The 26,542-nt window shown below is 37.8% G+C and overlaps 1 protein-coding gene across 3 annotated transcripts in view; it reads right to left on the reverse strand.

The window, feature by feature from the left end:
* Window positions 1-11,108: 11,108 nt before the first annotated feature.
* LOC110287588 (solute carrier organic anion transporter family member 1A4) overlaps window positions 11,109-26,542 on the reverse strand; it is a 91,727-nt gene continuing 76,293 nt past the window's right edge. For all 3 annotated transcript variants that reach the window (XM_021154163.2, XM_021154162.2, XM_021154161.2), the window contains 7 exons: window positions 24,729-24,893; window positions 23,016-23,211; window positions 20,856-21,021; window positions 18,367-18,539; window positions 16,115-16,179; window positions 14,952-15,069; window positions 11,109-12,855 (listed from right to left, as the gene is read on the reverse strand). In XM_021154163.2, the coding sequence (XP_021009822.1) occupies window positions 12,636-12,855; window positions 14,952-15,069; window positions 16,115-16,179; window positions 18,367-18,539; window positions 20,856-21,021; window positions 23,016-23,211; window positions 24,729-24,893 (1,103 nt within the window). In that variant the 3' untranslated portion in view covers window positions 11,109-12,635. The remainder of the gene's footprint in view (window positions 12,856-14,951; window positions 15,070-16,114; window positions 16,180-18,366; window positions 18,540-20,855; window positions 21,022-23,015; window positions 23,212-24,728; window positions 24,894-26,542) is intronic.

The following is a 26,542-nucleotide window of genomic DNA, read 5'->3' on the forward strand; positions in this document are numbered from 1 at the left end:
GTAATAGTCTGTTCTTAAGGCAGACTTTTTATAAGAAAATCAAGTTCAAAGGTTTAAAAGGCATATAGGAGAGCAGTAAATAATTTTAGCTTCCTAGACAGAGTATTATCTGCTGACCTTTAAGCGGATTGGCTCCAAGTGAAGCAAGAATGGTGGTGGATAGGGCATTTTTGGCACATTGAAATAGAATGTGAGTAATACAGCCCCAGCCTTTTGACCAACTTGTAGCATTCTGTGGTATCAGCCTAATAGTGGATGAACTTGGTTTCATCCTTGTTCACATGGAAGCCATGAAGTTATGGTTACAATCAAGAAATGGCTACAGTTATATTTGATTATATCATTCATGCCCACCTGCCCTTGAGCTTGTACCTGAGTCAAACCATTGACTCTGAATTTTCCTCTATGTCTAAAGATACATATTGAGTCTCTTTCCCAGGGTCTAGGAAGTCATAGTAAGCTTCATTCCTCACGCCTATAAACTCATAGTGAATATTTAGGACCATGAGTTTAATGGCAGAGATCCTTTTATTGACAAAGGACATAACAACATTGACAAGACACAACTCACAAAGGAGAATTAGTAACAGGATACATGGGGAGGAGCGCTAGAAAGGTAATCAGGGATGTTAGCCATGGGGACCAATTAAATAATTTATCAAAACAGTTTGTGTCTTGTTTTCTCCCTTGTTCCCCATTGAGGAGGTTACTTTAACTTCATTCAAAGTGCTTCTAATCATCCCAGAATGATTGACATAGAAGCAGCATTGTTCCCCTAGAGCCATGCATAATCTTCTTTTCTTGAGGATAAGCAAGTTTAATGCCTGTCCATTTTGCAAGATCATTTCAGCTGAGGAGTCTATTCGTTGTTCTAAAAATGAGGTGTCAGAATACAATTGGGCCAGATCCTTATCCATTTGTTTACTCAGAAATTTTGTTGCCCTGTGTTCCGGTCCTATTGTCCCTCTAAAAGATGTGACTTTTCCAGTTTTCTACCAGTTCATTGTGGTAGCACATGAACAAGGACACATAATTTTGACTTTTGTTTGTTTGGGAAATGAGCCATGGATCAGCAAGGGGAAGAGCTTGTGGTACCTGCAAACCAGATAACTTTAGGTGCTGCCAGAAGGATTATCTTTTTCATTTCAAGGGAATTAGACAATTTTATGACATGAATATTAAGATCATGACATAATCTGAATAAAGTGATGAAGGTAATAAATATTTTTAAAATTTAAAACACTTCCCAGTACATCCCCAGGAAGATCAAGTCCCATGGACTGAACACTGTATCATAGTGGGGACTAGTTTGAGGAGTTGGAAATGTTCAGGGTTAATGGTAGCTGTTCTATATAATAAGATGGTCTGGGGTTCAAAAGGAACCAGAAATCATTGGTAATGTTTGGCCAAAAAACATTAAGAAACTTAAAGGTGGCTTCTATGGCATTGACCAAGGGACACCCGTGTAATAAAAGGACTCAGGGACCTCTTAAAGAGGAAGCACAGTAAGAAGAGGTAGTGTAGTCTGAGGAAATGCCTGTGAATTGTTAATATTTCTCCCTCAATGTGCCCCTGGGTCTTGAGTGTGTTGTAGGCTCTACTTTTGTCAAAGAGCTCTGTTTTGTGATTTGTGCTAAAGGTCCCACTGTGTGTAGGACCTTTGGTTTTGCTAATTATCAGATTTTAAAGGATATTCCAGGATCTGTTCCTGTCACAGAAGCTTTGAATCCCCAGTTGTGTCCAAATTCTCAGTCAGGAAATGAAAGAGTCCCAGGATTTGAGAGCTACAACTAAGGGATTATAAGCCCCGGGAATTTTACAATCTTAATGACAAGTGAGTTTTATTTCAATATAAGGGGCACATTTCAGTTTCTTTTCTGGAAGCCAGGTTTCACATCCCTAATGATGGCAATTCTAATAAGCAGGATACTGAGTGCATATGGACCCTGTAACTGCTGGGCATGCATAAAATTGATCTTGTACTAAGTGTTCTTCTACCACTTTGTTAGCCCTATACCTAGTCCCTTATGTCCAGGCATATGTGGCCAAGCCACAAAATCATAAGGCAAAGGCTGGTAAATGTGAGCTTCTTGAGGCTTGTTGCCTCATTCTGGCCATAAGTAACAAAGGTCTGTAACAATTCTTCAAGGTTGAAAGCGATCGTCATGGTATCGATCAGTTATAATGCTGCTTGTTTTAGTATTAGACAGCTTCATAGTAAAGTTTTTAACTTATAGTTATTAGTTCTGATTAGTCCTAGGATTATACAAGAGTTATCATAAGTACTAAAGATAAGGTAAAGGTCCACTTGTAACAAGTCTTATCTTTAGAGGGAACTCTGGGTATTGTCATATAATTTCTCATCACTCTGGACCTTGATGTTGTCTCTTGGGCACAATTCTTAATTCAGTGTGTCCTGTTGATGAGGCTGCATGGTTCATAGTTGTTTTGGGTCCTAATGTTCTTGAGGAGAAGGTTTCAGATGGGAATGGTGAACCCAAGTATGGATTTAGTCGACCACAACTGCTGTGTGGATCATCAGGATTACAGTGTAAGGTCAATTCCAGGGAGGGCCAGGGATTCTTTGTAGTGTCTTTTAATCAGGACAAAATCTATAGTCTGGGACCAATGAGGGGTAGTTAGTGGGTCTGGTTCATGTAGATGTCAAACATAGGTGTGCAGGAGAGTTGGTACCTCTGGAGTGCTTAGATTGACTCAAGGACATCATGATTAGAAATGTCTGCTAATAAGTCTGCCCTACGTGAGGATTATTAATTTTTCCCTATGGGCTGAAGTCCTGCTCAGAAGGGGAGATGCCCATAATGTCTTCTCTAAATAACCACTGCAGCCCCTACATATTGGTTGCCATCTTCCATGAAGCTGCTTCTATCTGTGTACATGATGAGATCAGCATTAGGCCAGGGATGGCCATACAGGTCTGGGGAAGAATGTGACAGTGTCTCTCAAACATTATCTCATAGAGAGTTATCCCATTGATATAAGGAGTATTTCTGACCCCAAGGAAAGTAAAGGAAAGGAGGCTCACCCAGTCATCACCAGTTTCTAAGGTTAATTTATTAAGGTCTTTTTAAGAGTCAAATTCATCCTCTCTACCTGACCTGAAAGTTGGGCATGGTATATATAATGAAGCTTCCAATTGACCCCCAATATTTTTGCTAGGGTTTGACTAACCTGAGAGATAAGGCCCGGTACATTGTCACATCCCATGGTGCTAGGACTTCCAAATCAAGATACTATTTTCTTGACAAGTTTTTTTTTTTTCACTCACAAATTGAGCATTTTCTTTCTTGGTTGGACATTCTTCAGTTCATTCTAAGAAGATATCGATGAACACTAAAAGATATGTGTAACCAAATTTTCTGGGTTTTATCTATGTGAAGTTTCTAGTAGACTCCTGGTGAGGCTCCTCTTTCTATCTTAACATAATTTGGTTTTTGGACCTGGGCTTGTTAATTAACAAGATTGACATCTAGTGACAATGTCTTATAACTGTTTAGTTAGAGCTGAAGGTTAAAAAAAGAAAAAAAAAACACTGCAGATTTTATTTTAATTATTTTCAGATGTGTGCTGCCATGGAGATCTTGAGTCAAAGTTTTACCCAAAGTTTTTGGTAGAATCTTTTTTCTGTCTGCTGTTTACTGTTAACCACACTGGTGATGTGTTGGTCTGGTCATATTTTTTGGAGTAGATTGGATGTTTAGGCAGGACTGGGTCTAAGAAGGTTACTGGGAAATGCGGGAGAGGCAGTTTGGCTGCTTCTTTAGTCATCATGTCTGCGTCATGGTTTCCAATGGCCTCTGGGGTCTGTCCATGTTGGTGCCCAGGACAATGTAGGATGTTCAATTTATTTGGGAGCTATAGAGCACCTAAGAGGTCTAGGATCTCCTGTTTGTTTTCAATTGTTTTTCCTTCTTCAGGTAATAGTTCTCTTTCAGGATATATCATCCCATGAGCATGTACAGTGGCAAATATGTAGTGACTATCAGTATAAATAGTAACTACTTTGTCCTTTCCAAATTTGAGTGACTCAGTGAGGGTTATTAATTCTGCCCTATGGACCAAGATTCTGCTTAAGAGTGGAGATGCCCATAATGTCTTCCCTAAATCTATCACTGCTGCCCCTACATATTGGTTCCTATCTTCCATGAAGCTGCTTCTATCTGTGTACATGGTAAGATCTGCATTAGGCCAGGCATAGTTAAATAGGTCTAGCTGGGTCCCATTTTTATATTGCAAGGTTCCTCCCAGTAATATATCAGTACACTTTTCAAGTCCAGATCAGGTGGTATTGTGGCAGGTTTCAGTGAGGTGCGTGGGGAAGGGAGCAATGGAAACTTGAGGGATTCTGCATGGGTTATTGTCAGAGGCTGTCCCAAAGTTAGTTTGTCTGCATCTTACTGATCAAGTGGTAGCCACTGTAATTTTCAGGCAGTTGGCCCATCCTGCTGCAACTGGGTGGAATTTCTTGGAGAGGTAGGCCAGTGGTCATCACCAGGGACCCAAGGTTTGTGCCCCTTTAGCAGGTGCCTTGCCTTTCATCCATGAAAAGGCTTTTTCATGTCAGGCAGAGACAAGGCTGATGCTTTGGAAAGCTTTGGCATTTTCCTCAGTCTATGTGCAAGTTCCTCCTGCCCCCTAGTGGCCTCATAGAGTGGTTTGACTATGTCAGCAAACACCAGTATCTAGTCTACAGAAACCAGCTGACACCAGGAATTCCCATACTTGGTGACTGCTCTTAGACCTCAGGATGCCTAAGATGGTCTTAAGCCTAACAGGCTTAGCAGAGGCTTTGTTGACCTACCTTTAGCTAGAAACCCAAGTACCTTACTTTAGATATACTGATCTGAGGCTTCTTGACTAACACCCTATATGTTTCTAGAGGAGACCTGGTTGATTTCATGCAAATGTCAACTTTGGTGGTAGCCAACAGTAAATCATCCACATCCTGGAGTACTGAAACATGTGCCATAGTCTACCTGCACTCATGTAAGCCCTGGTGGAAGGTTTCATCAATAATAGTGGGTGATCTTTAAATCCCCGTGGAAGTCTCAGCCAAGTTAGCTGTTCACTGAATCCATTCCGCAGGCCTTGCTATTTAAAGGCAAAAGGTGGCTGCCTGTTCTTATCTAGGGGAATGCTGAAGAAATCACAAGACTCTATAAATTTCCCTGTTAGGTGGTAGGGAAATCAAATGTGTATATGGGTTTGGAGCTCTTGGGTGGACATCTTCCATTCTTTTGTTACTTCTCTTAAATACAACACCAGCCTATACTTTTTTCCTCTTATGATTAAACATATATAACAGTCACTAGGTATTAGCCCACCCCTTTTAGAGCAGATCTCTGCAGACCTATGAAGATGTACTGCCTTATAGTGATGCTATATAGACAAGTAGATGACTTATTAATTCTTAATCATGATCCTATAAGAATTCCTAAAATTATACCAGTGATTATTAAGCACTTTTACAGTGGTACTGCTCTTAGGTCCTTTTGTGATAGTCAAAATTGCAAGGATAACTCCATCAGTCTCTCATGTGTCACCAGTTAGCTGCTCTTAGATAGTAACCACACTTTCTCATACTCAGGGCACATTCCGAGAGGTTATAAACAATTAACCAAAGGCTTAAAAAGGAGAATATTTATTACAGAAGATAAAATAGTGACTGGGTTTATCTATACAAAACTTGACTGATAACTTGGTTATTGTTTTTAACCTTCTACAAACCTGTGGAGCTGTGACAGGTGGTGGATGTTTAGACAGATCATTACTCCTAATGGATATGCATGTAAACATTCTGTGTGGTAAACTTCTATTTTACTTCTATTTCAATTTATGATTGGATTTTTTATGTAAACTTGTGATATTACTTCTATTTCAATTCATAATTGGATTTTTTATGTGAACTTGTGATGAACTTTTTAACACTGTGATGAACTTTTTAAGACATGATCATGTATTGTGAAAGATGGTTAAGTGCTGAGGAAAAAGAGAAGAGTCAGAGGAACTGAGCTGATTCGAGCTTTTTAGGCAGAAACTTTTAGACAGAACTGAACTAAAAAAAAAAAAAAGCCTTAGAAGTATTGGCATAGCATTGAAAGAAAAGGCATTGAGAGTAAGAGCATCACTGTGACATCAGAGCAGGAGGAGACAGCAAGATTAGAAGGAGAATGCAGAATAGAATAACTTAGAAATTATGGGTAACAAAAAACTAAGAAAGCAATGTGCTGAATGAAGAAAACAAACAAACAAAAAAACAAGGAACTGCAGAGAGAAGAAGGAGCAGGCAGGATTCTCCTTACCACAGGACAGAGCAGGTCCTTTCTTAATAACAAATCAAGATTAATCTTATTAAATGGAACAAAGTTTTTTTCTTACAAGCTTGGGTTAATTCATTCAGCAAAAAAAGGGTAGAAGTTTTTTTCTTTCTCTATGCAATAAAGATTGGAGTGCATTTTTCATCCAGAATGAGTAAATTCTTCTGCCCTGGCACTTGGTCTTTTGCTCTATATGCATTTGTAAGTATGGATGTGTGTGTGTGTAAGTATGTAATTGTGAGAATGTATGCATGTGGTGTGTAAATATGTAATTGTGAGAAGGCATTCAAGTTGGGCCTAATTGATTGAGTGGAAATGTATAAATGTGCTTAAGTGAATCTGTATTTGAACTTAGGTGAGTTTATGCATATTTGATTATGTAAAAGTTTTTTCTTCTGCAAGAATTAGTCTCTTTTCCTGGTTCAATAGAAGTTTATTGCTCCAAACTTTACCTTAGACAGACAAGCAAGAGACAGCTGGACAAAAGGGAAACCATTCTATCAATCGATCCTTTACTTAATCTCCTGCTGTTTTACTTAATCTACTGCAGTTTCTGACCTCAGAGGAACAGAGAAGGCAGATCAGCTATAATAGCAAAGTAACTTAGATAAGGAAACTTTTTGTTATTACACAGCAACCCTAAATATCTTGTAAGACAAGTCTTATCTTCCACTATATTCTTCCCCCTCCTCTGCCTCAAGAAGAACCGACAAGAAAGAAGACCCCACTGGGGATGGCCCCTGGCACCTGTACTTCATAAAATGGAAAAGTCTTAATGAAATTGATGATCTTCTAGACAAATACCACTTGCAAAAGTTAAATCAAGATCAGACAAACTATTTAGATAGGTCAAGAACTCATAAAGAAATATAGGCAGTCATTAAAAGTATCACAATAAAAAAATAACAAATACAAAAACAAAACAAACAAACTAAAGAAAACAACACCCTCCAAAGTTTAAAGCTGGACTTCAACAACAGAAACTCTAGAAAGCCTACACACTCATGGAAACTGAAAATGTTCTCTCTACTCAATGATTTTGGGTCACAGAAAAAAAATGAAATTAAAGACTTTTGAGAATTCAATGACAATGAAGGCACAACATACCCAAATTTATGGAACACAATGAAAGCAGTGCTAGAGGAAAGCTCATAGTACTAAGTAAATAGCCATAAAGATATTAGGATGTTCTCATACCAACAATTTAAATGTACCAATGAAAGCTCCAGAAGAAAAGAAGCAAAAACACAGAAGAGGAGTAGAAGGCAGGAAATAATCAAAACTCAAGACTGAAATGGATCAGTTAGAAAGAAAGAAAATGATGGAAGTAATCATTTAAATGAAGAGCTGGTGCTTTGATAAAATCAACGTGATAGACAAACCCTTAACCAAACTACCAAACTGTAGAAGAAACAGTGTCCAAATAAACAAAATCAGAAAGGAAAAGGGAGCCATAACAACAGACAACTAGGAAATTCAAATAATCATTAGGTCTTACTTCAAAATCATGTACCCCCCAAACTGGAAGATCTTGATGAAATGGATAGTTTTCTAGAGAGATACCACTTACCAAAGCTAAATCAAGATCAAGTAAACTATTTAAACATCGCTGCAATAGCAATAAGTAACTACATGGTATTGGTATAGTAACAGACAGGTTGAACAATGGAATTGAATCAAAGACATAGAAATAAACCCAAACATCTATGAACAGTTGACTTCTGAAAAGGTAAAACCAAACAATGGAAAGAAGAAAGCATCTTGAATATATGGTGGTAGTCTATCTGGATGTAAGCATATAGAAGAAAGCAAGGAAATCCATATCTGTCACCCTGCAGAAATCTTGTGTCAAAGTGGACCAAACACTCCAACATAAAACTGGATATACTAAATCTAATCGATTATATGGTGGGGAATAGACTTGAACTCATTGGTACAAGAGAAAACTTCCTGAACAGAATACTAACAGCCTAGGCTTTAAGATCAATAATTGATTAATGGAACGTCACGAAACCCCACAGCTTCTATAAGGCAAAAGACACTATCAATAGGACAAAATAGGAGCTTACAAATTGGGAAATGATCTTTACCAATGCTACACACAACAGAGGGCTAGTATAAAAAATGTGTAAAGAACTCAAGAAATTAGAGTTCAACAATCCAAATAACCCAATTTTTAAAATGGCATACAGAACTAAACAGAGAATTCTCAACAGAAGAATCTTGGATGGCCAAGAAGCATGTAAAGAAATGTTCAGTATCCTTACTCACCAGGAAAATAAAAAGACCCTGATAGTCCTTCTTATACACATAAGAATAACTAAGATCAAAATTTTGAGTGAAAGCACATGCTGGTGAGGATACAAAACATGGAAATGCACTCCCATTGCTGGTGGGAGTGCAAACTCGTACAAGCAGTGTGAAAATCAATTTGGCATTTTCTCAGAAAAATGGGAATATCTCTACTTCATGACCCAGTTATACTACTTTTGGGCATATACCCCCAAAATATTCCATTATACCACAGGAGCACTTGCTCAACTGTGTTCATAGCAGCTTTATGCATGATAACCAGAATCTGGAAACAATCTAGATGTCCTTCAACTGAAGAAATGGTAAAGAAAATGTAGTACATCTATACAAATGGTTTACTATGCAGCAATTAAAAACAAAGGCATCATAAATTTTGCAGGCAAATGGGTAGAATTTCATCCTGATCAGAGTAGTCCAAAGCTAGAAACACACATATGGTACGCACTTACTTATAAGTGGGCCTTAGCTATCAAATACAATACAACCTGTTACAATCCACAGACCCAAAGAAACTGTGTAATATGGAGGTCCCAAGGGAGGATATATGAATCTTACTCAGAAGGGAGAGCTAAATAGTAATGAGATGTAGAGAGAGAGAGATGGAACTTGGGTAGCAGGGGAGGTGAAGAAGGGAATGGGGAAGGCCATCAGGTATGGGGAGGAGAGTGGCAAGAGAGGTCTGGGATTGAGAATGGAAATGGGGGTGGGCATCTCTGGTGACTAGCTAGAAGCCTGGAATGGGAGAGGATGTGGAGAGTCTACAGCGTGAATCTAGCTTGGAATCCTACCAGAGGGGAATATAGAGGCTGTAATGGCTACCTCCTGTAACCAGGCATGATTTCCAGAGGAGGGTGGGGGAGGGGATACCAATCCATTCTCAAAACCCTCAACCCAAAATTTGTCTTGCCTATAAATGTGCAGACATAAAGATGGAACAGATACAGAGAGACCAACCTACCAGTGATTTGCTCAACCAGAGACCCATTCCATGTGAAAGAGCCAATCCCTGACACTGTTAATGATCCTCTGCTAGGCGTATCTGTCACCGGAGAGGCTTCATCTAGCAGCATATGGATGCAGATGCAGAGACACACAGACAAACATCAGATGGAGCCAAAGGAATCTTGTGGAAGAATAGGGGATAGAAGTGAGGGGCAGTTAAGCACTCCACAAGAATCCCCACAGAGTCAAATAACCTGGGCCACCTAGGTTACTCTAGGGGTGGTTCTGATGCTAAGGTCCTGCTTCGTAAAAACTGGTTCTTGACTTGTCAATAAAGAAGTCATGGGCCAATTGCTGGGCAAAAGGGATAGGTGAGAGTTCTGGGTCTCTGTGGGTAAGAGAGGGATGCAAGGAGAGGTGAGTTCACCATGCTTCAGAGAGAGAAAAGCCAAATAGCCATTTAAGATCTCAGGCAAAGTGGAGGCCTGTGGCTGCTCCTGTAGGCAGGAGGTAGGAAATATTTTGCTGGGATTAGATGTAACTGCACAACTAAAATTGAGGGCAAGTAGGGAAGTATGGAGCTAAGAATATTGATAAGGGCACACTTTTTCAGACAGTAGATAGTAGCACCCAGCAATTGTGTCAAAAGGCAAGTTGAAAATGAACAACTGTGTGTCTGTGTCTTTTATCCCTGTATTCAAGAGAATCTGGGCATAGGTTGGTAGTGTAGCCTGTTTCCAGAGTTTAGGCCCATCCCCAGAGCTTGGGTGGGATAGTGAAAGCTGCATGTAACACGTTGCCTGCAGGGAACATACAGGAGCTGGACCTAGACCCCTACACATTTGTAGCAAATGTGCAGCTTAGTGTTTAGTGTTATTGAAAGGTGGTAGAAGCATTAAAAAAATATGGGGCCTAGAGGGGGAATTTAGGTCCATGACAATAAACACTTGAAAGAGATACTAGTCCCCTGGCAACCCCCAATACCATTCGCTCTGTTCTCTACTGCTGTGACATCAGCAGCTTCTTTCCTATGCATCTCTTCCCCAAAGTGCTGCATAGACACAGGTCCAGAGCAGCAAGGCCAAGTGATCATGGCTAAGACCTCTGGAAGTATGAACAAAATATTAATTTCCTTCTTGAAAGTGTGTTTGCTTCAGTTCAAGTAACAGAAAGCTGTAACCTAGCTCTCCCACAAATTCTCTGGCTCCCAGAAAGAGCTGTTGGGATTATGCCTGTCTTCATTCTGTTCTAGCCTGTACATATTCTCACTTCACTGTGAATATACACACACACACACACACACACACACATACATATATGTATATATACACATACACATATATAGTAGTATGGAGATATATACATATACGTATACATATATGTATATATCTTGAGCCATAGTTCTGAAACAATAGAAAAGCTTGTTTTTCCTTTAAAAAAATCTGTTTTATCAAACACAAAATAAGATGATTTCTGTATCAGTTACTTTTCACTGCTGCAATAAAATACCACAAATAACACATATGAATAGGCATTTATTTTGACTTATGAATCCAGAGGGACTGAAGTCCCTCATGGCAAGGAGGTATGAAAGAAAGCACCAGGCATTGTGACTGAAACAGAAAGCTGAGATTTCACATCATCATCCAAAACACAAAGCAGAAACTATACTGGAGTAGGGTGAAGCTTTGAACCCTCCTCTATATTAAAAATGTGTGTCCAATCTTCCCTAAGCAGAGTTATTACTAAAAACCAAATGTCCAAATGTCTGTGCGTAGGAGGGATATTTCTCATTCAAACAACCACAACTAGATTTTTAATGTGTACTTTCAAGTTTATGAATTCCAATTTTATAGCAAAAGTCAGTATTACAACTTTAACATTTTTTCATTTATTAATTGATTTTTGGCGGGGCATGCACGATTAAAATAAAAAGCCATAGGACAACTCGCAAGAGTTTGTTCTTTTCCCCTGCCATGTTCATCCCAGGGATCACAACAACCTTGTCAGGCTGAGGGGCAAACAATCCTTTCCACTGAACCTTCTACCTGGTCCCTCTTGAAAGCTTTTACTCTAAGGTTATTATTAATGTTAATAGTCATGTGCTCTATGGCTCATTAATAGAATGAACACCGAGCCATCAAAGTTCTATGAATATGAGAATTAGTCTTCTCAGAATATCTGATACTACATCTAGACAAGTGATTTTTATTACTTTATCAGTTTACTCTACCTTGTGGTTGAACTCAGGGCCTCACATGTATTAGGCAATCACATATCCACCGAGATACAGCCCATCTCGACAAGAAGCCTTTAAAAGGACTAGTTTTCTCCCATTCTTGATTTTAAGGAAGGGTTTCATGACCAGCTGTGAATTGCTAGGGAAAAAAGTTCCAATCATCTTTGCTACATGATTTTTAACAACCTGATTCAAGTTTTCAATGATGTAAAAGAAAAGACCAACTGTGTGACAGGAGTAATGAAAGAAGGGACTGAAAACAGGAGATGGCCACTGTGGAGAGTCTAACCTTGGAAGTCTTGACTAGAGTAAAACAGAGAGAGTTAGCACTCCTAAGTACATAACAACAGATGTAGAGATCTTTCACACACAGAGGATAAATCAAAACAAATTATTTCAGTGTGGCTTAACCAAGTTGCCTATTTTGAGCTCTAAATACCTCCAGCATCAAAATATAAATGAAAAACATTTAAATAGTCTTTACGCAATAGAAAAGTTCCAAGCATATTTGAAGATATGTGGGAAACATCCATTTCCCTTGAGTTAAAAGAGAACATACTTTTTGAAAATGAAGGCAGCTTTAATGTTAAGGGTGGGGGGTTGCTACAGAAGTTTTCCCTGGGAAAATCTCAAGAGCTACACCAACCTTCTGGAAATGCTATCAGTAAATATTTTTATCATGAGTAAAGTAATTTTGAAGGCCTTAAGAATAAGATAAGAGTTCCGATTGTACTTCTCATGATTCAAAACTAGTGACATTGTGCATTCTGGTTCTGGCCTTGCCCTGGCCAGTAGAAACCTCATCACAGCTTAGTTTTCCGTTCTCCATCATTCTGGATCGTAGGACTTCCGTGCACATTTGTGCACTTGCTTTCCTTCTCAGTGAGCTTCATTTCTGCAAGATCTGTGTCTGAAGAGTGGATGTCCCCAGGGAATTGGAATTTCCTCATAAGGATTAGGATGAAGATTGCAGGGAGAAAGCTTGCTCCTCTTAGAGCAGCAGGCAACCCCAGGTAAATGCGCCTGTTGAAAAGAACTAATCTGTATTACATCTCAATGTGTTAAGGGAAAGTCAACTTTGTATATTCTTACAGATCATTTATTCTTCAAAGAGAAATATTAGGGGATTATTTTCCCATATTCTTTATATAATATATTTTCCCATATACTTTATATAAAGTATACATATACTTTGCTGAGTTATTAGTTAAAATGTTGAAAACATTTCCTTTTTAATTCTTTCTTTTATTTTTACATGTATGTAGTTCCTGTGGCTGCTTAAGATTTTATTTATTTTATGTATATGAGTATACTGTCACTGTCTTCAGACACACCAGAAGAGGGCATCAGATACCATTATGGTTGGTTGTGAGCCACAATGTGGTTGCTGGGAATTGAACTCATGACTTCTGAAAGAGCAGCCAGTGCTTTCAACTCTTGAGACATCTCTCCAGCCTGAAAACATTTCTATCATAGAATTTTAAATGTATTTTCTTCTTTTGGGTAATGTTGTTGTCAACTTGACTGGATTTAAGAACATTATAGAAATTCATCTCTCAGTGTGTCTACAAGAATATTTTCAGAAAGTTTTAGCTGACAATGAATTTCTACCATGAATGTGAGCACCATGCTCAGAACTTCTACTACTTGAGGCTTCCTGGGAGTGGCCAGCCTCCTCCCACTCCACCACCATGCCACCTCTGTCATTATTGCCTGTTCTCCTATATACTGAGTGAATAAAATCCTACATCAGGTTAAGGGAATGCTCCTGTTTTATTTGCTTAAATTTTGGTCACACACATGCATAAAATATTGCAGAGTCACTTTTCAAGTTTTCTTTTCAGCATTTGTATACTGTGTTAAAACAATAGACAATTTTGCTATTGAAATCCTTGGATGTCTAAAATTAGTCATGTTGGTCACTTTTTACATATTAGTAAATTCAACTTGTTACTTTTCATGCTAAGTTTTGGATGTATAGTGGTCAATTTACGTTACAATATTATTATTTTTATCTATGTGAATGTGTTGGGTCTCAGTGTTGGTATGCATTAATGAGTCCTGGATATCTGTGAACGTGGAGTAAAGGAAGATGGAGTAAAGTTCTGATTTCCCTAATTTGGGTCATGGGAAATGAATTTATGCCCTACTCAGGAGCAATACGTGCTCTTAACACCTGAGTCATCTCTTTAGCCTCACATTCTTTTCATTTGCTGATCTGGTTTAGTTAAAGCATGAAGACTTCATAAGCTTCCAGAAATAGATTAGCTAATTTTCCCTTTGACACTCCTTAGACTAACTTGTAGAATTATTTGTGTACAGTTATAAGCACATTTTCTTTGTAAATTGGATAAAATATACCTTAAAGTTTCCATACTTATGTTTGGGGTAATAGACATATTTGACATAGGCATATTTATTCCAAATTATAAAATATTCCAAAAATCACTCTACTGACTCATTATTGTGCTCATGAGGCAACTAACCACTAAGTGAAGTAGGGGGTTACAGGTTTCTGGAAATCAAACTGGCAGTCAAATGTAGACAACAGGTCCCTTCTGGCTACAGAACTCAGCATGATTGTTTTTAACTGAAAAGGTGCTACAAATATTTGAGGTTTCTCATCTAGTCAGGCTGCAAGCAGGGAGAGAGCTCTGAAGTATCCAAGAAGTAGAATGTCAGATACCAGGCTGCACAAATATGTCAGGACTCTGTCATCCCAATCGCTCCATAAGGGAGGAGTCCCTCCTTTCTGTCCATAGGTATTAGTTGGTAGCAGCTGAGAGATTTGTTCCCTCTTACAGCATCATTGTCCCATGTCTCTGTTTCTTGCTGTCATTTTTTAAATCTCTGGTGTTCTGCCATGTTAGTTCACCTCAAGATGTAGATCTCCTCTGCTGCTCTAGAGCCTCTATTCAGAGACCCTGATTTCACTCGTGTGTGTGTGTGTGTGTGTGTATCAAGTACTTTTGAAATAATAGAAAATATTAAAATATATAAATAAGAAAGTTGGATCATCCATCATCCATGCCCATTCTGAAAAATCACTCAAGAACATGCTAAATATGAATAGAGATATTTTATACACTACAAGATTAGGTCTCAAAAGTTATCATTACCTGAAGCTATTTATATCATACATCCTGCATGCCCCTGGCTCACCACATTTTAGAGTTCCCCAGTGTAAACAGGTTCTGTCTATCAAAGCACCAAAGTAAATAGGTGCTGGAATGCCACCTGCAATGGAGAGAGAAAGAAAATCAGCTCATTGGCAGGAAGAAAGAAAAGAGATATTTTTATTTTATTTGGAATTACTTAAATTTTCCTATTTTTTAAAATAAAACATGAAGTTATAAATAAATGCTCCAAATATACGTTTATAAATTATAAATTAATGTAAAGCTTCTAGATTTAGAAACAAGGAGTGCAAACTATGTACAACATGAGAAGAATGTATTCACTGAGTTCATAATCATGAACTTCATCAGTTTTCATAAATGTGTTATGGTTTTCTGTGTCTACCTAACATAACCTTTTCCTTCTCATTTTACTCTTGAATCTCCTAAAAAGTGAAAAGTGTAATTAAGTTCAGGAAAGTTCAGGTAATAGGAAACATTTTTCATCTCTATAGCTTCTTCATTCCCAAACTAATTACTAGTGGCCAGTTCCAAACATAATGGCTTGTAAACAGAAGTTCAGGTAAAGCCTGCAGAGCACACCTATCTTAATGATGCTACCAGGTCCTGGGACTTCTGGGTGTGGACAGTTGGGACATTGCTGACCCAGAGAGAAACTATCTTTATCTCTTTCATTGATAATTCTTTGTCCATCCATGTATCTGAGTTATATCCCTGTGACTATCACATGAAGCTTTTTGGGATGAATTGACCTAAAAGTTTACTAGCTTCTACCCACCCAAACACTAAGAATGCTATGAGATGTCTGATATCTGAGCCTACAACACAGAAGTCCATGATCTGCTATAACCGATGTACCATATGCTTTCACAGAAATATTTGAGAAGTGCCTTATTCGTGACCTTCTTTGTTCTCTAACTACAAACATCAACATCTGTTACTGTGTTGGAACCTGAAGTTGGGATGACCCAAAACTGTTCTCATGTTATGTTGATTCATATTTAAGAATAAACCCCCATGTTCCCTTTAATATAAGATCTGTGGTTTTGGTTGATAATATAGATGTTATCCATTTATTCCAAGAAAATTAATTGATTTACTAAGCATTTAATATTGGTCTGGTATGTTGGGGAAAATTTTCATACCTAATATTCTCATGCAAAATGCATGTAATCCAACTCCAAGTGACTTCTCTTCAGACTTCATACACCTGAAAAATACATACATACATACATACATACATACATACATACATACAAGTTCATCTTGGCAATCCATATCTGCCCTAGTATCCTTCCAATGACAGTGGTAGTTCATGATTCTAATAGTTAACTTTTCATCCTGAAATAAGAATGATATAGCTCTACCTTTGTAAAGTCTACACAGAAAAAGGAGAGTACGGACTTCTGAAAGCTGGTCCCTGACCTCCACACATCTAAAGCAGGGCTGAGCCAGCCCTTTAACAATTAGTCATTTTCTACTAACTTAGGTGAAGCATTTTTTTTCTGGTTACCATAGCGACCACCATGGTATACCCACTTTGATGGACCCAAAACTTTGAAACCATAAACCAAAAATTGTATTCTTAAGTTGTTTGACAGGCATGTTTTTATGTTTATACAAAGTGCTAATACATGTTATATAAAAATTCAAAATATTGTAGAGGTGATTCCATAGACAAACAGAGAAAGAAATCATCATGGAGACTATGACATTCAGAAAAAGACTTCTTCGTTATATAGAGCTAACAACTTTAGATGATTTTCTTCCCTGTCCTATCTATAGAAAAAGATGAGATAATTTTGGTAGTTATATATGAAGGGGAGGCCTACAAAGCAGTCAGGATAAAAAAAATGAAAAATATTCTTATGAATTAGGAATACGGAAGCTTTTTGAAAATATGGTCTCTTCCCAGCAAATATACCTTTAGTCACACTTATTTTAGTGAGTTGTATGTTGGGTAAAACCTAGGAAGAAAGGGAGAAGGAGCAGGGGAATGGAAGGGATGGGAGAGGAGAGGAGAGGAGAGGAGAGGAGAGGAGAGGAGAAGTGAGGGGTGAAAAGGAGGGAAGCAAAGGAGAAGAAAGGGGAAAGGCTTTGAATAAGGAGGAGAGAAGATGAGTTCAAGGTGGAAAGGGAATGTGGGCAAGAAAAATGGAAAAACACGAGGAAAAGAATTGAGAAGTGAGAAGCTTGGTTTACTCTACAAGGTTAAACTTTTAGGAATTACACATCCAGACTAACTCAACTTTGTTTTTGAATTCCAATGAAAGAAGGGAAGTGGGGCTTTCACATTCTTAGATGGGTGTGAAGATTTTAGAACTGGAAGGAATACTTTCCTACAATAAACCACTGTGAAACTTATCTCTGAAACTTTCTTACTTTTTGGTAGAGTTGAGTATCAATCATTATATTCATGTACCTCCTTGTTAGAGAGTATGCTATTGCGTTGTTTGTTGTTATTGCTGCTGTTGTTCAAGATAGATTGAGAGCAGGATGTCAAGGGAGCCTAGTCCCTTTCACACACAGAGTTTTACTCTCAACAAGTCAGTTAGCTGCACTATAGGAAATTAGTGATTAGCAACTACTCCCAAAGTCCATAGGAAGTAACAGGAGAGAAAGTGACAGTAAACTTTAAATTACAGTTAAATTTAGCAGTGCCTAATAAAGCAGGGCTTAGAGTCTTGATAAATGTATGTTGGAGCATTGAGGTTCTAGGAACCATGACTGCAAGGGCCATTTTGGAAAAAGAAATTTAATAATGATCAAAATTATCTAGATGGCATTTGTGGGATTGCTCAGTAGGTAAAGGAAGTCTTGATGGCCCAAGTTCAAGCCCTAGGAGTATATGTACACACATAAACAGTTTTTAAAAAGACCAACTCAGTGGCACATATCAGTGGCAGCACTCCCACAGTGTACTAGGAGGAGCAAAGAGAATTGCTTGAGACCTTGGGCACCAGGTATGCTGGAGTAAAAAGGACAGCTTGCAGGTAAAAGAAGTCTTGATGACTCAAGTTCAGTCCCCAGAGCCCAGCAATATATTTTTAAAAACTTAAAAATTAAAAGACCAATTCAGTGTTAGGTATGTGTAATTCCAGCATTCCTGCAGGGAAAGAGGAAGAGCAAACAGAATTGCCTGGAACCTTGGATGCCAGGCATGCTGGAGTCCACAGGCAGCACAGGGCAGAAATAACAAGAGACACTGCCTCAAATAGAGGGTGAAAGGAGAGAACAGATTCCCCAACATTGTCTTCCAATGGATGTTGTTTTTAGTGGTACATAGGAGCTCACACTGTACAAGCACACAACACACACACACACACACACACACACATTTGCATGTGCACACACTATGGAGAAGGACAGAGAAAAATATAAATGAGTTTTTTGTCACCTCAGAAGAACCATGTACCCAGGTATGGCTCCCAGTGAGAAGATGAAACAGCCAATTATTGATATGATTAAAAAGTACTGCAGCTTGTTAGCACAGTCAGGACCCTTGTTACACAGGCCCAGGACTGCAGATGCATTTCCTGATGACCGAATGCAGCTACAATTTTGAAATACCTGTAAAAGAAAAAACAAAAAACAAAACAGTATCCTAATAAGAAGAAAATATTGGACTTCAGCCCTCTGTATTTTCTACAAAGCCCATTGGGTCAAAAAGAAGAGTGTTGGCATCAATGATACGACTCAGAGAAGAGCACTCATCCAATCTGATTGTGTTCCGAAGCTTGAGCACAACCACCATTAAATAAAAAGTACTAAATAAATAAAATAGTAGATCCTGCTCCCTTGATGTTCCATTTTTGCTATCTCAGAATTCTATAATATGTAATTTTATGTAAATTCCATATAAAGATGTGGACTTTAAGAACTGTTATTTTTTCATAATACATGAAGTAAAATTGCAAAAGTTCAGTTATACAGAATTAGCACTTTACTTTATTTGTTTATATTTATTTGCTTGTTTGGTTTTCCTTGAGTGTGTGAAAATGGGTATTTGTGTACATGTATGTGCATGTGTGTGTATATATGTGGACATGTGTATGTCATGGCATGTATGAAGAAGTCAGAAATTGTTATGAGAGTTCACACTTCCTAATATGTTGCTCCTGACTTTTCATTTGGTGGTGACATATACCTTTACCCACGGAACCACATTTCTAGACTACACATAGATTTTTAAAGTAAATAAGTATGACTTTGTTTTGTTTTTACCTAATACTAAGTACTAAAACAATATATATCTCAGAATGTTGATGATATAGTTAGGTGCTTGTGAATAAATAAAATCGTGTCCTCAAGGAAAAGATATATTTAAACAATAAAGCCAATATTTTTGAATTGTATTATCAGGTCTGATTAAGAATCAAAATGTATATCTCATTTTGATTATCAACCATCTCTCAGTATTATAACATGTTTGAGGCAAGGAAAAAATGGTTGACCCTTTATCTTGCTAAACTATTATGTGGTAAGCTGGGAAAACAGGACAGTCAGTAAAGTCCTGGACAAGCATGAGGACTTGAGTTTTCATCCCAACACACATGTGAACAATGCATGCACAGAGTATGTGCTTGCAACACTGAATCTGTAAAAGCAGGAACAGGTGACTCCCTGGGAGTTCACATGTCAGGCAGCTTACCAGAACTAGTAAACTGGAAACCACTGATATCCTATCCCAGAAGCACAAAGTGGCTGGGATCTATGCATCAACAGCTAGGGTTACCTTCTGGCTTCCATATGCACATACACCTGCATCACACACACACACACACACACACACACACACACACACACACATACATACATAAATGAAAAAAATAAGCTTGGGGCATGAAAAAGACAAATTTCTGTCCACCTTAAGAACATAGCAAGTTGGAGGCCAGCCTGAGCTTCATGAGACCTTCTTAAAACAAAAGGCCGATCCTGCATAGAGTAATTTAAAGCTATAATTTTGATTTTGGTTTATGCATATGCTTCTATATCTGTGTATACACAAATACATGCATGTGGATGCCTAAGGAAGGCAGAAGAGGATGTCAGCTGGAGCTGGAATTGTAAACTATATCTTATATCTTCAGGGAACTAAACATGGACTCTGAAAGAGCAGCAAGTGCTCTTTATAGATGAGTTATCATTTCAACCTGTTCAGAATTTTTCAACTCAGTTAATTTGAACAAAGACCTCAACAGTTTGAAATTGTGAAATAATACACAGATTCTGTCATGGTTTACATAACATCTAGGAATTTTAAGGTGATATATATGTATTGTATATATATATATACTACATATATAATAATATATAAGACAGTATATACTATATATACTGTCTTAGTCAGGGTTTCTATTCCTGCACAAACATCATGACCAAGAAGCAAGTTGGGGAGGAAAGGGTTTATTTAGCTTACACTTTCCACATTGCTGTTCATCATCAAGGAAGCCAGGACTGGAACTCAAGCAGGTCAGGAAGCAGGAGCTGATGCAGAGGCCATGGAGGGATGTTCTTTACTGGCTTGCCTCCCCTGGCTTGCTCAGCTTGCTCTCTTATAGAACCAAGACTACCAGCCCAGGGATGGTCCTACCCACAAGGGGCCTTTCCCCCTTGATCACTAATTGAGAAAATGCCTTACAGTTGTATCTCAGGGAGTCATTTCCTCAACTGAAGCTCCTTTCTCTGTGATAACTCCAGCTGTGTCAAGTTGACATACAAAAGCAGCCAGTACACATACATACAAGGTAGATTGAGTTGTTCACAAAAATATTAATCTACTTTAAAGCTGGACTACATTTTTCTTTTTAGCAGATGAAAGCTTAAGTCATAGCACATATTAATACAGTACACAAACATCAGCCCAGACACTGACAGGGTGTTTACCATGTTGGTTCCAGTTCCTACAGACTTCTCACAGCCCGCGAGGCAGGCTGACATGTATGATAGACCATTGTCCCCACACACTGGATCCCATGTGTTTGTTAAGCAGCTACACTTTGTGTTGCAGTCAGCAAGGACCTTGTTCTCCACATATAGAGGGTGCTGAACTCTGAAAAGATTTGAAATGTTATAAATACAAAAAAAAAAAACCTGCCCAAACACTTTAATTTTTCTCATCTCAGCATTTGCATGTGTGTACATGTACATGCACACACACACAAACACACACACACATACACACATACACTCAGACCGACACACACAGAGAGAGACAGAGGGACCAAGAGACAGAGACAGAAAAAAACATATCGTCACATTTTATCTTCTCCCCCAGCACCAAAACAAAAATCATCCATAAATCAACATGTGTTCTCTATACTATGTTTTTGGCACAAAAGTTATCTGCTCCAGTGTTTGCATGACTGCTTTTTAAAATTACTTCCAAAACAAACATTAAATGTCTATCCTATGAGAAAATAAAGTGCTATTAGAGCTAAATTGAAGAGGGCTAATCTCTAATTGATCTGCAAGATGGGAAATAATGAAAAAGGGCTATCTTGGACAAAACCTGAAATTTTCACTTATAAGATAGATGCTGTATTTAGCTCCCAAAACAGAGTCATTTTAATACCCAAGATGTTCTTCTGAAAAAGGGTCCAGCAGTGACAATAATATTTAAGCAGGAAATGTGAGAGTCTAGACGCTGAATTTAAATCCTGTTCCGCAAACACAGTGTGGAGACAGCATGATTAGAAATGGCCTCAGTATGTACAACTCTACTCTGATGGTTTTGAAGCAATTTTCTTTAAGCACACTAATGCCCCCTGAGTTTCAATTTCTATATCTCCAAAGTGAATGGAAATACCCCTGTTTTAAAGGAGATACCAATCCAAACCAGATGTATATGTATATGTGTATGTGCAAGTGTATATGTACATATATATATATCAGATATGTACAAATATATTTATGTGTTTCCTCATGATTTATATTAGAAATTATTCTAACCTTACAGTTCTTAAGAATTTTGAAGGCAATTTTACTCTTTACTTATAATACAATTTAGTTTTAATCTCTTTTTTGTCTCTGTGTCTCTGTTTCTGTTTCTCTGTCTCTATCTCTCTGTCTCTGTCTCTTTCTGGTGTGTGTGTGTGTGTGTGTGTGTGTGTGTGTGTGTGTGTGTGTGTACAAGCACATTATATAGCACTGTGAATATGGATGTCAGAATATAGTCTTCTACCTTGTTGGAGACAGAGTCCCCTGTTGTTCACTGCCACAGATTACAGACTAGTAGGCACATGAACTTTCAGGTTTTCCTGCCTGTTCCACTCAGCTCACTGTAGGAGCAGTGGGATTACAGATACGTTACCATTTCAACCTTTACATGGGTTCTAAGGATCTAAGCTCAGGTCCTCCTGCATGCTCAGAAAGCCCTTGACTACTGGGTCATCTCCCTAGCTCTTTGAAATTAACCTACAAGTGAATACTTTACTTCATTTTAACTGAATGGTTGATTATATAACTGTGTCCTAAAATAATTTTTAAATTTCCAATGGTAATATAGAATATGACCAGGCAACCCTTGAAACTCAAAATCCGAGACTGCAGAGCACATGAGATCTAACTATACCAGTGCCAAGTGAAAATATATATATATATATTAATTGACTTACAATGAGTTACATTCAATTATGCTTAATTTGAGACTACAGTAGAAACTGATGAAGGCTTGCTGACTTGTTTCGTTAACTTTTAATGCTATCTGTTTATGGGAGTATAAAATACATGGATAATTGAGGCTACAAAGCTCTAGGTTATTTTCCTTACTTACTCTTTAAAACAGACTAGGATATCTTCATTGAATGCCTATTGAATAAAACACTTACTCACTGGTAGTCCTCAGATAATTTTTAATAAGCTTACTTCTGCAGACTTCTATCGGTAAAAGGATGGGTAAAAGGATGATGGGTAAAAGGAAATGTAAGAAAACCATGGATTACTGCTATTAAGTCACAATAAGATGATCTTGGTTATATTCAATCCATGAAGAAAATTTATAAGGAATTGTGAAAATATTATGATCTTCATTAGGAAACAACATACCCTTCATAAGAGGTGGTTAATCCAGCAACTGGGAAATTATCACAGGTCATTATATAGCTAACAAAAGACAGAAGGTACTCAGTCAGGGATATCCAGAATGCTATGTATGCAGCTTTCTTGACAGTAATCTTGAACTTCTTCATAATCAAACCACCAATTAAATATCCGAGGCATATCGGAGGTAACATGTAAAGACCTGAAATTGCAAGAAAAATAGTATTGATAAAAAAAGAGAACATAAAGACATATTATGAATTTATCTAATACATTTTACTTAAGAACTTATTTAGCTCTAATATACAATGATCCTAACCCATATTCACTCATATGTTACATAAAAGGAGGTTTTCATGTGTGTATCATGTCACTTTTAAAATAGTACTAGTGTTTATTAATCATGAGTAGCAGGTGATAAACATAAACATTGCATAGACATTCACTCACACATGTACATTTATTTATGGTATTAGATGCATTTGTTTTGACTTTGTATATTGGAAACCTCACTCAGCTCTGAGTGATTTTGAGTTTGCTGCTGAGTTTTTGAGTTTGGTTGCTGCTGTTACCTGTTTATCAAGTTCAAAACATTTTGTGCATTGTTTATGTTGTCCAGAATTTTTCACCCTGTCTCTCTTTTGCTATATAAAAATCAAAGATAAATGGAAAACAAAATGAAAAAGAAAGGGGAAGAGAAAGTCATGTGTAGGGCAGATTCACACAATACCAGCACCAGGCTTAGAATTTAACCATCCTTTGCAGATCCACAATGCTGCATTTGATTTTGTATACCTGATGGTGAGGACTGAGATTTGGACTTTCAGAGAGGCCTAGATAATGTGGATGGTGGCAGACTGTGATCCTCAGTTTTAAAGAGTAAATTAGGATCCTTGAGTTCAGTGGACTAACAAGAAAAGCAGAGTGAGTGTGGTTGCACAGACTCATCAGACCAAAGGGTCTGAGCCACTGAATTAGGAGTAATGTGGAGAGCAAGACCTAGAACTGAAGACTGGATGTAAAATGTGGGAGTAAGATACAGAATCCCATTGAATTAAGTATTCCCCTTTGGATTAACATATTGGTGTCTGAAAAGTGACTGATAGGAGCTTTTGCCAAGATGTCCATAAATATGCTGATATTTTATTTTGATTTCAGAGAGAGATCAAAGTGCATATTTATGGCTACGTTCTTTCCCCATTCTTTCTTGATTTCCCTGGAGACTGGAAATTTCCCTGGAGAAGAAATTTATAAAAATATCCTAACAGATTTCATATCATTGTTGTCTCCTTGTGGTATTATCTTATTCTTTATCATGCACTTGAGGATAGATACTTTTTATCATGTCTGTGGTGGTTTGCATATGCTTGGTCCATATGAAGTGACACTATTAGGAAGTGTGGTCTTGTTGGAGTAGGAGTGGCCTTGTTGGATATAGTACATCATGGTTGGGGTAGGATTTGAAGTTCTGTCCAGAGTGGAATGGCTGCAGTCAGATCAACATGCTCAGCACCTTCTCAAACATCATGTCTACTGGGATGCTGCCATGTTTCCTGCCATGATGAAAATGAACTAAGAGTCTGCAATTGTAAGCAGCTCCAATTAAATGTTTACCTTTTAAGAGTTGCTTAGGTCATGGAGTATCTTCACAGCAGTAAACCTAAGACAATGACCTTGTGGGAAGGAGAATGCTACTAAAGAAATAACGAAATTACATACCCATGAGGAAGACTACCTCAGCAGTGGATTTTCCATATTGCTGTTCCAGATACTTAGGCATGAAGGTAAATGTATTGATAAATGCATTGACCTGGATTACACTTATAAGGATGAAAATCATGTAAATTGGATTGCAGGAGAGGCTCTTCATGAACAGAAAGAAATCTGAAACAAGAGAGTGTTGAGTTATCAAGCTAATTTAGCCTAGTACTTTGTATCCAATGTTCTCCTAAAATCTCATGGATTCTGTGCTGTGACAAAAATGCATTTGATCAATCTTTACCCCTATGGGGATAAACATCCTTTAAGTCACATCTGGAAGTTAGTGAAACAATGGGCTATAAAAGAACTAGATCATAATTGCGCCATCAAACAAAACTATAAGGAGATATGATTGTTTCTGTTGCCACTCTCTTTCATTCCTTTTTCTGTTACTTCCTTCTATTAATAGCCTGTATTCTCTAGAGTTGACTAGTCTGTTCTTTGGAATCTGCCTGAGACTCAATTTGATGAAGTTTTAGTTCAGAATATAGCACTATCAGTACTTTATGCAAGAATGTATAAACTAACAGCTTAGGAAGGTTCCAGAAGTTATACTGCAGCCAAGACAGCAACAGCATCCCTCCAGAACTTCATGGGAGTTCATGAATTAGAAGCATCATCAGCACCTCACAGAACCTTCCTTCAAACTGACTATATACTTGATCACAAAGCAAGCCTCAACAGATGCAAGAAAATCAAAATATATCATTGCATATTATCAGAACACCATGCATTAATTCTGGACATTATGACAAAAATAGAAACAACAGAAAGCCCACAAACTCATGGTAAGTGAACAACTCTATACTCAATGACCACTAGGTCAAGGAAGAAATAAAGAAATAAATTAGAGGCTTTCTAGAATTCAATGAAAATGAAGGCACAACATACACAGACTTATGGGACACAATAAAAGCCGTGCTAAGGGAAAAGTTTGTAACACTAAGTGATTTCATAACAAAATTGGAGAGCTTTCATACTAGCAAATATATAACACACCCGAAAGTTGTAAGCAAACACACATAAGAAGATTAAACAGCAATAAATAATCAAACTCAAGGCTGAAATCAATAAAATAGAAACAAAGAAAACAGTTCAAAGATTCATCAAAACCAAGAGCTGATCCCTTGAGAAAATCAACATTTTTTGATAAACGTTTAGCCAAACTGACTATGAGGCAGAGAGACAATATACACATGAATAAAATCAGAAATGAAAAGGGGACATAGAGACACCAAGGAAATCTAAGGAATTATTAAGTCTTACTTAAGATTATACTCACAAAATTGGAAAATAAATAAAACACATGATATTTTTTCATAGATTCCATTTACCAAGCTATTTAAACAGTCCTATGTCTTCTAAGAAAATTGAAACAGCCATTTGCAGTCCCTCGACCAAAAAGAGCCCAGGGCCAGATGGTTTTAGCACAAAATTCTACTGAACAATACAAGAATTTCAGGAGTTATCACTATTCCTTACTTCAAGCTGTATTACAGAGAATTAGTAGTAAAATCTACATGGTATTGGTCTAGAAACAGGCTGATCAATGAAATCAAGACAAAATCCAGAAATGAACCCAAACACCAGTGGACACTTGATACTTAACAAAGAAGCCAAAACCATACAATGCAGGGAAAAGACAAAATATAAGAAAGCATCTTCAAGAAATGGTTGTTGAGCCGGGCATGGTGGCGCACGCCTTTAATCCCAGCACTCGGGAGGCAGAGGCAGGTGGATTTCTGAGTTCGAGGCCAGCCTGGTCTACAAAG

Source organism: Mus caroli, assembly GCF_900094665.2.
Source record: "Mus caroli chromosome 6 unlocalized genomic scaffold, CAROLI_EIJ_v1.1 6_unlocalized, whole genome shotgun sequence".
Lineage (NCBI taxonomy): Eukaryota > Metazoa > Chordata > Mammalia > Rodentia > Muridae > Mus > Mus caroli.